We start from the raw sequence: 17283 nt of genomic DNA, 5'->3' as shown, positions 1-17283 counted from the left end.
ACATAATAAATTATCAACTATCTTTATTTGTGGGTATTATTTATCAACTCATACATCAGGACGGATTTCCCTCTGACCCGAGTTCCTAATCTTTATCAACACGTTTTGTTGATTACACAATAACACATAGCACAGTAATAGTCCTTTAATCAGTGCCAATAGATTTTGGCAATCTTTAGGCCGATTATTAGGTATTTCCAAGCTTTTTAGAAGAAGAAAAAGCCTGGATGCGGGCAGCGCAGGACCGTTCATTATGGAAAACCTTGGGGGAGGCCTTTGTCCAGCAGTGGACGTCATTTGGCTGAAACGAACGAACGATACCAAGCTTTGTAACATGACCCTACATAGTAATTTACGTTAGTGTTTTTATTCTATTGCAGATGGAATTAGTGTTGGAACCTTTGAAACAGTTCAACCTCAGTTTCATTTCAGTCTTCAGTTTTGTTTCAGATACATGACATGAAATTACCAGAACCTATCGGCATACTAGCTCTATAAACTTTTTCAATCGAACTATACTACTTATCTAAAAAATTAAACAGGCTTGTTTTATAAAATGTTGGGGATCAATATTTGTAAAACTTATCATCAAAATAATTAACCAAACTTTTTAAATTTCGTTTGTCTCTGGCGTAACAAATAAATGGGTTTCAAAATTAGGAATGTCAGTGTCAAACAGTCCAGTGAAAATGTAAGCAACACTTAAAACTTCAACACTAATTCAAAACCAGTCCAGACCAAAAACATCGTAATGCAGCTTCTTCACGAGCCCAACTCCATCCCAGTCGCAGTAAGAGACATGATGAACCTAAGTGGGAACCCCAAGGATGGCTCCTGCGAGACCTTTGAGGTAAGCTTCATTGGAACCCTTCGTACACAAGAATACGGGACTATTCCCACCTCTCGTTCCCACCGCTGCAACTCCTGTGTTGCCAGGATCTATAGATTGGCCGCTAATAAAAACCCAACCAGTAAGGCCCAATTTGTCCCAGGCCAGGGGAAGACCAAAATCGTCTGATCCCTTTCAAGGATTTGCGTAGTCTTTTGTACGAAGCGTCTGAGCTCTTGGAGTCTAGGATATCATCACTATGCCATATTGATAGGCCCCTAAGATAAATAAGCTATTAATGAAAAATATAATTGGGGTAAAGGAATCTTAATCCTTCTTGGCTCTGTCTTTAGTGCACGCTTCAAGTGTTCTGCCTATGCGTGATGAATTTTGTTCAAGACGGTGATAGGATAGACCTAGATAGGAAAAAGGCATGGCTCTATTAATTAAATTTTGATTCAACAAAGATTCAATAGAGCTAATAGTTTCACTGGACTGTATCCAAGGTAAAGGAGAAGAGGTCTTCAAGCGCCTCCTTGCGTGTCATGAACCCGGTGGCGAGTGGCGACAACATGGCCGTGTTGGGGTCCGCGCACAAACTCAAGGAGGAGCTGCCGCCGCTCGTGCCTTGCTGCGAGGGGAAAGAGTTGCAGGTGTGTCCACTCAGAAAATACACCGATAGAGAAAAAAAATCGGGTTAGTAGTTTCGCACGAATTTGCGTAGCGTAACGTCCCCTTTCAATAAAAATATTATTTTAGTTGGTGTTTCACCCGGATGTATTAAAAGTATTAAAATCGCGATCGAATCGACTCCTTCGAGAACTACACTTGCGAGCAAAAGTATGGAATCACTTACATGAAGTTGTTTCCACGCGATCTTGTGTACTAACCAATTTGTTAGTAACAAAAAAAGTAGCACCATTGTAAAGATTAAACTTTTAACTTTAAATTGATACCAAATTCATTTAAATCACACCAGTATTTAAAAAGATATCCCGGCCGATGTGAAGAAGTAAAGAAAAAGACATGTATCAACTGTTTGATACGTCGTGAGTTGCGGCCTATTTACCCCCCATAAAAGCAAGTGTTTTCGGATTTTTGCTTTCACACGTTGATCCATACACATCTCCGCTTCTTTTGACACTTTACCTGGGATTCTACACCTTCAGAAGCAGCACAAATCGTTGCACTATTGCAAGAAGGGCTCAGCCAGCGGGCTGTCGCACGTCAGCTCCACATAAGCCAGTCCTGGGTTTCGAAAGTTTTAAGAAGAGGTTGACATGAAAAAACGGTCATCCCTCTGCGATGTGCACCGGCGCTGTTCAGAACTTGGTCTCGGGATAAAGCCACCAGTCTCCCAAAAGCGTCTTAAAACTTTCGAAACCCAGGACTGGCTTATGTGGAGCTGACGTGCGACAACCCGCTGGCTGAGCCCTTCTTGCAACAGTGCAACGATTTGTGCTGCTTCTGTAGGTGTAGAATCCCAGGTAAAGTGTCAAAAGAAGCCGAGATGTGTATGGATCAACGTGTGAACGCAAAAATCCGAAAACACGTGCTTTTATAGGGGGTAAACAGGCCGCAACTCGCGACGTACCAAACAGTTGGTACATGTCTATTTTCTTACTTCTTCACATCAGCCGGGATATCTTTTTAAATACCGGTGTGATTTAAATGAATTTGGTATCAATTTAAAGTTAAAAGTTTTATCTTTAAAATGGTGCTACTTTTTTTGTTACTAACAAATTGGTTAGTACACAAGATCGCGTGGAAACCACTTCATGCAAGTGATTCCATACTTTTGCTCGCGAGTGTAGTAATCTCATATTACTAGTTCTCGGAAGAGTCGATTCGCACGCGATTTTAAACATCCGGGCGAAACAACTACTAAAAAAATATTTTTATTGAAAGAGGACATTTCGCACATTCGTGCGAACGAATTTCGTGCGAAACTACTACTAACCCGAAAATTCCAACTTCGGAAACACGAAACCAGATTGGTAATCAATATTTTTTTAAAACATCTGATTGATTCGATGCATCGTTGAAGGTAGGATAACGAAGGAAAAGAGTTACAGATATGGACGACACCACGTTAAGCTAAACAGTGGCATCTTAATTATGTCCTTGCAGTACAGGCTATTTTGGAACAAAAATATGCGATGATGTCTGATTATTAGAAACTAGCTGACCCGGCGAACTTTGTTCCGCCTTAATGGCAATCAATAACGGGATAAAAAGTATCCTATGTCCTTCTCCTGGCTCTAAACTACCTCCCTGACAATTTTCAGCTAAATCGGTTCAGCCGTTCTTGAGTTATAAGTGGAGTAACTAACACGACTTTCTTTTATATAATAGATTAATGTATGGTGTAAAATAGCACTTATATCACAACTTTATATACCTACTACTTACGCAGTGTAAAGCTGAATGTCCTTTTTTATTTTAGTGTTCCGATACAATAAAATTACATGTATACTTTTGTTTAGATTGTCTGGCTTTCTGTAATAGGGTCCATATACATAAATATCTCAAAAAATACCCTACTCCATGTAAGTTATCAGACTCATCGATCAGCCAGTTTGTTGGGAATTAAGTAAATTCGTCTTTTGGGAATTTTATTTTGATCCTATAGAAAATGTTGATATAGGTTTTAGTAACGAGAAAGTAGGTAGGGTAGACCGGGGACAATAGTACCATTTTTTGGAAATTGTTCAATATTGAGAAATCTAATGAAATATAACTTATTCTGTTAGGATGCTGTAAAAACTAGACTCTTAAGCTACAAATTTAAGCATGCAGAGTTGAACTATTCTTTCGAATACTTAATGAAAAACCAATTTGAACTGAACGATGTCTCATGTTACAATTGACCCCTACAGCGGGTCAATTGTACCAATAATATATGAGGCAATAAAAGTAGTTATGTTTATCTAATCATCACCTTTATTGGTATTCTGTACTCTTAATCTCCTACAATCATCAGTATTTATTAATTGAGATCGAAAATATTTAGGAACAAGTATGAAAAATCAACACTNTAAATATTAGACTAGAAACTTACTTAATTTAACTTTTTGTGTGATTGTGATTTTGTTAACTGTTCGTTTCAAAACCATCATTAATTATTACGAAAGTAAACAATGTTTTGTTTATTTACTAAAATACCTTGAACAAGTTAATAGTTTCTACGGTTGTAATTTTTTCGATGCTCTAAACATCTGCATGTAAAACATAATCATCTTCGGGAGAGATACGAAGTATAATTAAGAATCAAACGAACTTACCTGTGATGTTTGATATCTAATTATACGAGTGTCTTGACCGAAGATGATTACAGTCCCACCTCACCCGAGAATAATTACCCTTAACCGATCGAAAAAATTTGCTCTAAAATAATGACAAGAAATATGGCGGACCGCGGAATGTACTACGGTGCTGAGGAGTCAAAACACGTACTTTATTATATTTAAAACTTATATTTTTAAATAAATATTCTCTAAAAGTGTGATAAGGACGGCATCATCCCAGGTACTGCTGCATGTAAAACATAATCATCTTCGGTCAAGACACTCGTATAATTAGATATCAAACATCACAGGTAAGTTCGTTTGATTCTTAATTATTTTAAAATACCCTTCAGTTGATTTCAGATTTTCCTTTCTACTTTACGGTCTTAGGACCGTCAAAAATACGTAATAATTATTAGGGTTTTAATTAATTTATAATATTGTTCCCTATTTTTACAAATTAATAAATTAAGTATGAAATGAAATCACCTTATTCACAATTAATTATTTATTTATAAGTTCCTACTTACAAAGTTTACGTACTGCAAAGCAAGTGTTCAAAGTATCCTCCGTTCTGATGAAGGCACAGTCACAACAGTCTAGCACGGCGAAGCGTAGGTTTTTCGCTTTAGTTTTCGCAACACATAAACGTTTTGTCTCACAGTTTCACTAAAACAATCCTTTCATGTAACGCGTTTACACTGTTTATCTCTTCTGCGCATACCAGTCGTTTCAAGTCACTCCAAAAATCGTGGACCGTGGTGGCCAAGCTACTGGACCCCTCGTCCAATCCACTGTTCACCAAACGTATTATTCGCGCACTTGACGTCCTTATTGTGGGGGAGTAGGTACCATCCTGCTGGTAGTAGAGCATTTGGTGCAACGCCAAGGGTACGTCATCAAGCATTTCGTCTAAGACGTCTTGCAGACACTCCAAGCACCATTTTGATTAAATTATTCGTTGTTTGAATACATTTCAGTCATTTTTGTATTATTTATAACGTGATTTGTGATTGATGGATTTCTCAGTTTTTTACAAGTGTCAAAAAGACATTTTAAAGACAATAGATTGCATAAAGATATTTAAAAATACAATAAAAAGTAAAAAAGTCTCCATCGCCATCGCCAACATTAGTGATGTGCATGCGTTACGATAATTAGTGATGTGTTTAACAGATTGTCGATAAAATAAAATACTCAAGACTAAAAAAAAATTTTTTCGGGCATTATTTTTTTACGGATTTGTGTTCAGTATCAGTAATATAGTTACCTCTGTAAATATGGCAAGAATGCAAAGTAACACCCTGTATAAGTTAACTCATCGATCAGCAATTTGTTTTGGAGTAAATTGGTCTTTTGGGATTTCTATGTTTAGTATAGTAACGAGAAAGTAGGTATCCTAGCTAACAATTGATAGCAAGTTTGCTAAAATGTCGGCTTACTAACGAGAGACTAGGTACTAAATACTTAATATCTGTTATGATAATATGGATTTGTTGTAAGAGATAAGTGTTTAATCTATTAAGTAGTTGACGATAACACTTTATTAATAATGATGCTTAAATATTTTTTGTTGATGTGTATTTTATTCATGTTTTATTACAGTTCCTATGTTTTCAGTAGGTATACTTTTATCTTTACCTATAAGTTTTCGACTCTCCCAAAATTAGTATTTCTGATCGGCACAAAAACCGATCCATTCATGTTATGCAGACGAAAACTAACTGAATAGAAGCAAATATTTATATTCCAAGAAATACTGATACACGTACAGTGTGGCGTTTGTTTCGAAGTTACCCAATAATCTTTAGTAAAGAAACCAATACTGTAACTAAACTTCTCTCATCAACCATTCAGCTGTGGTCTGTCCTTGTCGGGTTGATCGATGACCATGCGGGTAGGGTTACCATTTAGGTATTTGAAGTCCTGACATTTCGATAAAAGTTGGGACTTTTTAGCTCACTTATGCCCGTTTTCACCATCAATTTCCAATTTTTAAGTGACTTCTATGAAAACAAAATGCCTGTGTTACCATAGGGGTCACTTAAAAATTGGGGATTGATGGTGTAAACGGGCATTAGTCTCTGTGGTATGGTAGGCATGATGATAGCCATGGTAATTAAGTAGACGCTCGAATTTCGGGGGTGTGAAAGGAAGTGGGGTGCGGAGTTCGCCTTGTCACTAAGGCCGTTAGATATTTTTTGTCACCGTGTTATTGAGTCTACACAAATTGATTTTTGAATGACGCAAAATGTGTTGGAACTTAACGGTTTATTACGCTACGGAAATTGCGCTCGTTTGGCGATAGCCTTACTGTCACGGTGATAAAATTTACCCGTGCGTGCGCCTTAAAAGTCCGGACATATCCGGACTAATCCGGACGGATGGTAACCCTAGATGCGGGTCAATCTTTTGGGGCTTTTATTGAAACGGACGAGGGCCCTCCGTCTACGTTGACACAATATATTAACAGAGTTGAATGGAATAAAATGTGCTGCGATGCATAATGTAAGCGTCATGAGTGCCCCGAAGTTGAATCGCTGTCCGCTATATTGGGAAGGTTCGGATGATGAAATGAGATCGTAACTCTACCGAAAGTAATATTAATAAAATTGAAAGGGTCGTTTTGCGTATGATACACAAACTTGATTGGAACTCAGGTAGTTTTCCTGTAGTTCGACCAATCAAAAGAAGGTCCGCATTACAAAACAACTATAATAATTATGCTTGAAGTTGAATCGAGTTTTGAGCTTCATACTGTAATACCTTATGCTGTGCTTGTTAATAAATCATAGAAATCAACCAGATCAACACGAACAGAACCATATCGCGTCTTCAGAAACCTAATTAGTAAGTAAGTAGGCACGTTTTGATATTGGGCGTTAAGTTACTGAACCTCCCTACATTATATTAATCTGCTAAAACGGGTACTTTGGCGTTATTACCATGATTAAAAGTCATTATTCATATATGTTTGCGTATTCATAACGCAAGCACGTCTACCCCGAGATCCAAATTAATGGAGTAAAACAAATCCCACGCCCTCATCGCTCCACAACGTCTTTTCATAGACGGATCTTCTAATTTCCATTCTCTTTATTCGCGCATCTTTATTCATGAGTAGAGTCGACTTCTGGCGTGGTACTTACGCTTCAGTAGGTAGGTATAGTAAAGCCAGATCTTCCAAATTATAATAAGTACTTAGTTACTTAAATGTGTGCTCTACCAAAACCCTAATCGATAGTCGAAAATATCGCAATTTTATTTTCTTCTATTTTTTTTGTTAAGTTGTTATAAGAATTTACCTAAATACTTTGTAAGTACTTACCAGAATGAACTTTAAACAATAATTAATCCGAAAATGTATAACGAGCTCCTTAGCTCATTATACCCATCGCGTATCGGCAATATTAATAATCCATCAATTAGGGAAATTGATTATAATTCCTTGAATTTGATTACAGCCTAATATCTTCCTCAGTATAGCCACGCACGAGAAAAAGTTACTTATTTTTTCAAGGAAATTTAAATCTTATTCCATGGTAATTACTTCCATAATAAACGTGGAACAGCTAGAACTACCTGCAGTACTTAGGTAGTAGTAGAGCTACTTTGCGCTGGCCTCAAGCTCATAACGTTTTTCCACAACCAGAAGTAGTGACCGTCAATGGTTGTCCTAGCCCAAAATCCGCTCCAGGGGCCCGATTGCGCTAATTTGTAATGTTTCCAATTCATTCGCGTTTCATCTCTAGTCCACACCCTAGTCACACACCATTTTTATTTTAGCTGAAGTGTAATTCGATATCGCGGTAAAGTTCATGAATAGGTCACATGAAATATTAATATCAATCAGGTATGTACATAATATAATTAATCTAACAAGCACACAAAGACGAAACAACGGATTTAAGCACTACTTTCCATTTAAAGTCCGATCCACCTTATTTTTTTACTAAAACACAGCAAAAGTTAGTGAAGCGTTTGAATTGCGTTTGAAAAAAGTAGCTTTCTGTGAGCTTTTACACTAAGACGCTGTTACGTTCCGTTTACGTTACAACTTCGTTTGAACTAGCTGTCAAAGCGACACCGCTATTTGTGTAAACAGTCGATTTTCGTTCGTAGTCCAGTTGCGTTGCAGTTGAAAATATTTAGCGCAATCGGGGCGCTGGTGTCTATGACTGAGCAACACCTCAGTTCAACACAGCCTCTCTAGAAGTACCTACTTAGAAGTTTGCATGTTCCAGATAAACGAGGACCTCGTCCGAAGCGGCCTGTCCGCCATATCGGTGAAGCACGACAGCGTCATACAGTGCCTGAGTATGTCGCGCGCTTGCGAGAGGATGCAGGTGCCTCCAGGGCTGGTGAAGGTTGCTTTTGAGTCTTAAAAAAATGTTACGCCCGTATTCATAAATATCTATGAGGTTCGATTTGATTCTTCACATAAGCAAGCATCGTTTGTGAATACGGGCGTTACTCATTAAAGGTCGAACGCAAAACTTAGTCAATGCCTGAGGTATGGGGGCGGGCACGGGAGGATTGACACATAATAAAAATGACATGATACTGACAGAACATACAAGTTTGAAGCACATGTGAAACCTCGCTGATCACAAACCATCCCGTGCCGTTCCCATATATCAGGCGCTGGCTCAGTAAAGCACTTAAGTAGGGCTATATTTCACCGGGACAACATGGCGGCGCAACCAGTCGCCGCTACCAACAAAATGTATACAGCTTTGCGCAACTAAACGGACACCAGGTGAGTAACTCTCTATAGAGCTGTATACATTTTGTTGGTAGCCGGCGACTGGTTGCGCCGCCATGGTGTCCCGGTGAAATATAGCCCTTAGACCTATAATTTGCGGCAGAACTGGCGGCCGCAATGTTCTGGAGTGAAAACATAACACAATTGCTTAATTACAGACCTCTTACCTATAAAAATTACAAAAATGGAACTTTAATATTCCATTTCTCAACCTGCAGCATCGAAACTCGTTCCGAAGCCTTAATATTCCATTTCTCAACCTGCAGCATCGAAACTCGTTCCGAAGCCTGCACCGTCCGGACCTGAAGCGGGTGCCGTACTTGCGCCGTATGTCGCCCGATGAGTTGGAGACCCTCTTCAGAGGCTACGCAGACCTGCCCACGCGTGGGAACAACAAGACTGGTAACTTGATAGTCTGCAAGCAGCCGCTGCATAAGTTATAGTATAGTCAATTGACCTACTTCTTAATGAGATGATCCTCGACAGATTTTGTATGCCAAAAGATACTTTAACACATTGGCTGCGAGCGTCGCGCCGTACGTTATCCCTCAGTGCTAAAATCTCACACAAAGCGTGAGCGCCCGCACCGGCGTTCCGCGCGCTATCTGGATCCAACGCCTGTGCGGCCGAACACACATTACGCGTAAAAGTTCGACGCTACGGCTGTGCGGGCGCACACGTAAAGCGCGTAATAATCTGCCCATACGCCAGTGCGGCCCAACACATATGCTGTGTTTTTCTATAAATTATGATTTTCGAATGTTTCTTTGGTCAAATCGCGATCCTGACCACACATACGTTTTAAAAAGCAGTATTACGATGAAAAATACTTGTTGATAATAAGCAAGTAAAAAGTAACTTGTATTTTCAACCGACTTCAAAAAAAGGAGGAGGTTCTCAATTCGATCCGTATGTTTTTTTTTAACGTTTTACTTAACCTATTATGAAAGCGCGAGATAATAACAAATCTCGTTTTCCAGAAAACTACTTACATATTTTATGTAATATTTAACTAAGTATATAAATGACTAGCTTTCCGCCAGCGGCTTCGCCCACGTGGACTCCGAAAAACCCAAATGTTTTACGGAACCCTATTTTTTCCAAAATAAAATATAGCCTATGTTACTCGTGGATAATGTTGCTTTCGAATGGTGAAAGAATTTTTAAAAACGGTCCAGTAGTTTTTGAGCCTATTCATTACAACCAAACAAACAAACAAAGTTTTCTTCTTTATAATATTAGTGTAGATTTATCGACATAACTCACATAATAATGGCAGAATGTTAAAGTGCATAACAATACATCCGACTTCGTTGTTATGAGCAATTTTTGTCCCCACCCCCCAATAAGAGAGCGGAGACTCAAAAATAAGCGTATGTTATGAGGCGTGCGTGTTCGTTAATTCATTTGAACTTCATTAATCATTGATGTGTAATAAATAAATCGTAATAATCAGAATTTAGTCCTGGTACTTAAAGGAACGGGAAAAAACAAATGAAAGCGCGATTTAACTTCCTACAACGCCATCTATCTTACTGTAGAAATACAGGAATTTTTGAGGTAATAATGTTTCTACTTTATTACGACAGATGGCATGAAAATAAAGCATCTATCGTTAAAAAAAATATAATTAATACAATCTTTTTAACGATGAGTTAATTATATTCCTAGCTGACGACAAGACAGTCCAGATACTTTTAAGAAACGGAAAAAAAAAATGAAACCGCATTTTAATTTCCTACAACGCCATCTATTAAAAAGTAGAAATTAATTATTTAAGTTTATTCCTACTTTTTACGATAGATGGCGCTGTAGGAAGTTAAATCGCGGTTTCATTTGATTTTTTCCTTTCCTATAAGTATTTTGACTGTCTTTGCATCATTACGATTAAAATGAAATTACATTTACAATGAAATGAAATTATTTATTTAATATTTGTAAATATGTAATATAACAATAATTATTTATTCTCTCTGGCTACAAACAGCTAAATTTTTGGAAAGCCTTCTCTCCCCTCTACTGGGGAGTAGAAGGCTAAGAAAGATACTGATTGAATAGCTTAAGTTTACCAGTATCTACTGCCCGCGGCCGCTGTTAATAGGACCTTCTTAGCACTTGCACAATGAAAGCATTGCCATGGTGTTGGCTTGCACTGCACACACGATTTATGCGCGCGAGTACAAACTAGCACTGCCGATAGATTATGCCAGTTTTCACCATCAATTCCTAATTTTTAAGTGACCCCTATGGTATCAAAACTCCTGTTATGTGTTACCNAAATGCCCTTTAGTAAAATGCACAACTTATGTCGGAACAAAGGGGCCGCCGCGCTCTTTTGACCTTTTTTAAACAATGCACCTATTGATTTCTCAGTAATTCTAGTTCTAGCCTCAAAATTGAAAATAAAAGGATCCTAAAATAATGTTATCTTTATTTCAAACTAAAAGAATATTATGCACAAAAGCTAACCTACCGAAATTATAAGCCGCGCCGATTTTTATTATTTATGATTTTCCCTTGATCCATACAAATACAAACACTTGTCTTTAATTATACCTTATTTATGACACATTTATTATTTTTCATTAAACTTAATCAAAATAAAGATTCCACAGAGATAAATTCTACTTATTATATCAAAACACAGACGTTGTGTTGTCCGCATAGGCGTTACGTCGGCAAAACACGCTTTGCGTGTGAAGCCGCATAGGCGTTACAACGGCAAAACGCGCTTTACGTGTGAGCCCGCACTGCCGTATGGAGAATTAAGAAAACACGTAAAACGTGTGCGGCCGCACAGGCGTTGCGATCGAAAAAACACACCCGTATGTGTTTTCAGCAGTGATCGTGTTAACGACATCAAATCGCTAACCTAATTTACTGACAATGAGGGTTTTCGCGAATAAAAAATCCGCCAGATGGCAATACGTAGACGCGAGGTCCAAATATGTCAAAATCCACCAATCACGCAGCAGTCAGACCCCACATCCACGTCCCGCCATCTAGCGGATCTTTCATTCGCGAAAACCATCATTGATGTCACCCTAATTGTTTTGATGTCTACTACCCAATTCTTCATTGAATCCGCATTCGGTATCACTTACAAACTACTTATTTATATGATCTTCTTAGAATACCGAGTGGTGCTTCCACCAGATGAAAATATTCGAGCTCGAGATTTAAAAGACAAAGAAGCAAACTCACAAGATGATGGTGAGTGAAATAAATCTCATCTTCTACATCATAGCATCATATTCTCTAGCTAGATGATAATTTTGCAGTAGATGCAGATAGTCAATTAGAAGGGAAGGGTACCGTAACTCTAACCCCTAACCCGAATTCAATATTTGATATGGACTAAAGAATCAATCTGAGTGGGGCAGAGTAAATAAACTAAACTTTGATTTTTCTATGCAGGGAATGGGGCAAGTGCCCTGCACCCGATACCAGAGACGCGGTCGGGCGCAGAAGACGTGCCGGCGGGTATGAGACTACACGGGGCACGCGCGCGTCTCTACACGTCCGTGCTAGCGGGCGCGCGCGCTGGTGATCAACTGGAGTGAGTATGACTGAATTTAATAGAAGTGCTGATAGGAGGGGACTAGTGACTCACAACCTTTGTGAAGCTGAAGACATGCAGGCTAGTAAGAGGCTGCACGGGGCACGTGTGCGTCTCTACACGTCCTTGCTAGCGGGCGCGCACGTTGGTGATCAGCTGGAGTGAGTATATCGTAACTATAGGGGGGCCTAGTGTCTCACAACCACCGAGGGGCTGAAGACGTGCCGGCGGGTATGAGACTACACGGGGCACGCGCGCGTCTCTACACGTCCGTGCTAGCGGGCGCGCGCGCTGGTGATCAGCTGGAGTGAGTATCATCATCATCAACAGCCTTTTACAGTCCACTGCTGGACTATGAGCCTCCTCCACTATGGAAAATGGTTTTTCCATAATCCCCACGCTTGGCAGGCGGGTTGGAGATCGCAGATTAAAAGATCGTAGAGTGAGTATATCCTGACTTTATTGTAATTCTGATAGCGGGACTAGTGTCTCACAACCCCTAGGAGGCTGAAGACACGTGGTTGGTAAGAATACACGTTCGGGCTCGCGGGCGCGCGNCGCAGACCTGCCCACGCGTGGGAACAACAAGACTGGTAACTTGATAGTCTGCAAGCAGCCGCTGCATAATAGGCTATAGTCAATTTACCTACTTCTTAATGAGATGATCCTCGACAGATTTTGAATGGCTAAAGATACTTTAACGACATCAAATCGTAACAGTAAACCCTAATTGTTTTGGTGTCTACTACCCAATTCTTCATTGAATCCGCATTCGGTATCACTTACAAACTACTTATTTATATGATCTTCTTAGAATAGTGGTGCTTCCACCAGATGAAAATATTCGAGCGCGAGATTTGAAAGACAAAGAAGCAAACTCTCAAGATGATGGTGAGTGGAATAAATCTCATTTGCTATAGTCTGGTCTGCGAGCACGTACCTAATGTCGTACGTAATGACCCCTGTCATTGGACAAAATTCTACGTGCTCACAGACCGGGCTTTACATCATAGTCTCTAGCTAAGTAGATGATGATTGTAAATATTTGTAAGATCAGAAGGGAAGAAGGGAAAGGGTACCGTAACTCTACCCTAACCCGAATTCAATATTTGAAATGGACAAAAGAATCAATCTGAGTGAGGCACAGAAAATGAACTAAGCTTTGATTTTTCTATGCAGGGAATGGGGCAAGTGCCCTACACCCAATACCAGAGACGCGGTCGGGCGCAGAAGACGTGCCGGCGGGTATGAGACTGCACGGGGCACGCGCGCGTCTCTACACGTCCGTGCTAGCGGGCGCGCGCGCTGGTGATCAGCTGGAGTGAGTATGATTGAATTTAATAGAAGTGCTGATAGGGGGGACTATTGTCTTACAACCCCCGAGGGGCTGAAGGCGTGCCGGCGGTTATGAGACTACACGGCGTACGCGCGTCTCCACACGTCCGTGCTAGCGGGCGCGCGCGCTAGTCATCAGCAGCTGATTGAGTAAGAATACCCTGACTATAATGGGAGTGCTGAATGCGGGGACTAGTGTCTCGCAAACCCTGAGAGGCTGGAGACACGTGGATGGTATGAGGCTATACGGCATATGCGCGTCTCTACTAGAGATGAAACGGATATCCGGTAACTATCCGGTAGGCCGGATATCCGGCCTAAATTTACTATCCGGCCGGATACCGGATAGTAACTCACTATCCGGCCGGATACCGGATATTAAAAAACTACGACAATTTCCTATTAATAAAATGAAATGCATTAATCTTTGAGGTAAATGTCAATAAAATTATAATAATGACGGCTTTTATTTAAAGTCCAAAATGTTACAAAAAAAAAACATGTTAAAGCCTTTCAAAAAACTAATTTCTTTTACTGGGCTATTCACTCTAATGACGAATACATAAATAGTAAATATCTGTTAATGTCGAAATATTGCCAAATAAAATAGGCGATCTTTTTTTCACTGATTATCTGATGACATGATGCTGTTCAGTCAGATTACGCAGCAAGTAAACTAATTCAATCACACATTCACGATGGCAACCGAAATCGCCCGAATTGATCTACCCCCTAGACAAGTGGCAAAATCTGACATTCTATTCGGACGGTTTCGATTTTTGAAACGAGCAGACGGATCACCTGATGGTAAGTGATTACCGTCGCCCATAGACACCCGCAGACTCAGGGGCGTTACAGGTGCGTTGCCGGCCTTTAAGGTAAGGATACGCTCTCGTCTTGAAAGCTTGCAGGTCGTATCCGTCCGGAAACACCGCAGACGACAGTCCATTCCACAGTTTGGTTGTACGGGGCAGGAAGTTTCTAGAGAAACGTACTGTTGTGGACTGCCAACCATCTAAGTGATGGGGGTGGAAGTGCTGTCGGGTAGATCGGTGGCGAAAAGTGGCGGCAGGAATAAGTGAGTATACCCTGACTATAATTGAAGTGATGATAGATCACAACCATTGTGAGGCTGAAGACATGCAGGCTAGTAAGAGGCTACGTGTGCCCCGTGGGGCATGCGCGCATCTCTACACGTCCGTGCTAGCGGGCGCGCGCGCTGGTGATCAACTAGAGTGAGTATGACTGAATTTAATAGAAGTGCTGATAGGAGGGGACTAGTGACTGACAACCTTTGTGAAGCTGAAGACATGCAGGCTAGTAAGAGGCTACACGGGGGCTCACGGAGTGAGTATGATTGACTTTAAGGGAAGTGCTGATAGGGGTTAGGGCCCACTCGTTCGAGGACCGCTCTCGGTACTCCTCTGATCAGCAGAGCTGACTGAACAGCGGCATGAAACAGACCGTAACCCGCTACGGTGGGCCAGGGGTCCTGATGTATCAGGGCCACGAGGAGAAAACTTCTATAAAAATCAACTGGAGGATTGGGGGTTCCCTCGAAGCCGGAGAGGCTCGCTCGTGAGGTTTTCGAAAGTTACATTTTCGTTAGGTCTTCGGTACGTTGGGTTAGGATTCGGGAAGTTAGGTGTCCGGTAAGTTCGGTTTTTGGACATACCTAGATTTTCGAAGAGTTAGGTTAGGTTTCCGAAAGATAAGATTTCATTAGGTTCTCGGAAAGTTAGGTATTCGAAAAGGTTTTCGGAGGTTTTTGGACATAGCTTTTCGAAAAGTTTTCAGTAAGTTAAGTTTTCGAAACCATTTCAACCCCATTCATCTAACTCCATTTTCAGCGGCATGTCAGCCAATGAAGAGTACGACACTCGAGTGCCAGACGATCCACTGCCAGAGGACGAGGTCCAACTGACCGAGGAACTTCAAATCATTCTCCCCCCACGATGCGATGACGTCACTGCCGAATCATCCGCCACCGCCTCCATAGATAGCTGACCAAGACGACTCGCCACGTGAACTCGATACCGTCTGTAAGACGATGCAACAAGGTTCATATTCTAATGAAAATTCGCTTAAAACGCCGTTGTATCGGCCTGAAAACGAAATTGAAAATTAATAGGCTGATACGGAATTACAGAAAGAAATTAGGTCGACTTTTTATGTTCATAGATTGGATTATTCAAGATATTCTTACAAAATATAATAATAAATAAGTGACATAGTTGTTTTATTTCGAAAAGGATTTATAAAATGTAGTACTTATTCACAGTACAGTGACAAATTAACACATTTTCAAAGCTTTACTAAAAAAGTGACTCTACACCAAACGCTAATGAAGATCAGAAAACATCATATATTCAGTTTGTATCACGAATTTTATGCATTCAAATAGCTGTTCATAAACTCGATTTCATATATTAGGTTTTACCTATTTCACTATAACACCAGTTCCTATATAACCTTCCCTAAAAATGGTAATGAGAGCTGATAAATGAAACGAAAAATTATAAGTGTGAATTTATATTGAATAACCTTTCTACAATATTATACAGCAGACTGTAAACTCATACCCACGCTCCCCTCGCAATATACAATACAAAGAACTTATACAAATACAACGATTAGAACCCATAGAAAACATAAATATTATACATCAGTGCGTAATTTGTATATTTTAATTGCACTTTATTTATTTTTATACTAATTCGAAACGATTGCGTTGTTGAATATACTAGGACTACAAAATTTTGATTAAAAAATCTTTTTTTAAAAGTAAAGCTTTAGTTCGTGGTTGTATTGCTTAATAGTTGACAAACCAACCGATTTTACATCTAATAGGTATATTACATTAAAACGGGTTCTATCGATTTGTCTAAAAGATATTATACCCTCGTGAGTATTCTGACAAAATTCTGTAAGTATTTAAAATTACTGCTCTGATATTTTCGTGGTTCCACTTTCACCAACGATTCTTCTCTATCATGGTAACATTGCCCCTGAATCAGATTCATATTAAATTTATAAAATATTTCAAGAATTTGGCTCGAATTTACTTGAGCGTGGAGCCTTACATATTCATACTTCACACATTTCAGAAATAGTCACAGATATTCACGTAACCTTAAATTCAATAACACATCAATAGGGTTAATCATGATGGAACCACGAGCTAACATCCGATTGGTCGACTTGCTTTTGGTCAGCCAATCACAGCTACAAATTAATAAACGACAGAGTTTGGTCAGAATACTCGAGAATACAACGGAATACTACCGCATCGACTCGACTTTCATTAATAAAAATATATAGGGAACCTTAGTGTCACATTTCTGAATACTTTATGCTCACATGCTGTCATAAATATACGCACCCAACTATAGTCTGGTCTGTGAGCATGTAGAATTTTGTCCAATAACCCCAAGCTACCCATCCTTATCGCTCGCGCGTAATTATGTTGCTGTCGCGCTCGCACAGTCACTGCGGGTGCCAGCCGCGC

At 39.9% G+C, this 17283-nt stretch overlaps 1 protein-coding gene across 3 annotated transcripts; it reads left to right on the top strand.

Moving 5' to 3' along the window:
- Positions 1-601: 601 nt before the first annotated feature.
- On the top strand, positions 602-16919 carry LOC114351931 (uncharacterized). Of its 3 annotated transcripts, none has more exons than XM_028303286.1 (7): positions 602-850; positions 1336-1482; positions 8361-8462; positions 9148-9283; positions 12014-12094; positions 12299-12440; positions 15626-16919. In XM_028303286.1, the coding sequence occupies exons 1-7, from the start codon at positions 752-754 to the stop codon at positions 15780-15782; spliced, it is 864 nt and encodes a 287-aa protein (XP_028159087.1). In that variant the 5' UTR covers positions 602-751; the 3' UTR covers positions 15783-16919. The 3 variants fall into 3 exon arrangements, with proteins under 3 accessions (XP_028159087.1, XP_028159086.1, XP_028159085.1); XM_028303285.1 differs by having other exon boundaries at positions 8361-8477; XM_028303284.1 differs by having other exon boundaries at positions 686-850; positions 8361-8483.
- The last annotated feature ends 364 nt before the right edge of the window (positions 16920-17283 follow it).

Source organism: Ostrinia furnacalis, unplaced genomic scaffold (genome assembly GCF_004193835.3).
Source record: "Ostrinia furnacalis isolate ACB-3 unplaced genomic scaffold, ASM419383v2 OfSCF1226, whole genome shotgun sequence".
NCBI classification, from domain to species: domain Eukaryota; kingdom Metazoa; phylum Arthropoda; class Insecta; order Lepidoptera; family Crambidae; genus Ostrinia; species Ostrinia furnacalis.
This window is presented reverse-complemented; position numbering and strand designations above follow the sequence as displayed.

Coding starts and splice junctions, on each gene's coding strand:
- LOC114351931 (XM_028303284.1), top strand. CDS start 752: ATGCAGCTTCTTCACGAGCCCAACTCCATCCCAGTCGCAGTAAGAGAC. Junction 851..1,335: donor GCTCCTGCGAGACCTTTGAG/GTAAGCTTCATT, acceptor ACTGTATCCAAG/GTAAAGGAGAAGAGGTCTTC. Junction 1,483..8,360: donor GCGAGGGGAAAGAGTTGCAG/GTGTGTCCACTC, acceptor TGCATGTTCCAG/ATAAACGAGGACCTCGTCCG.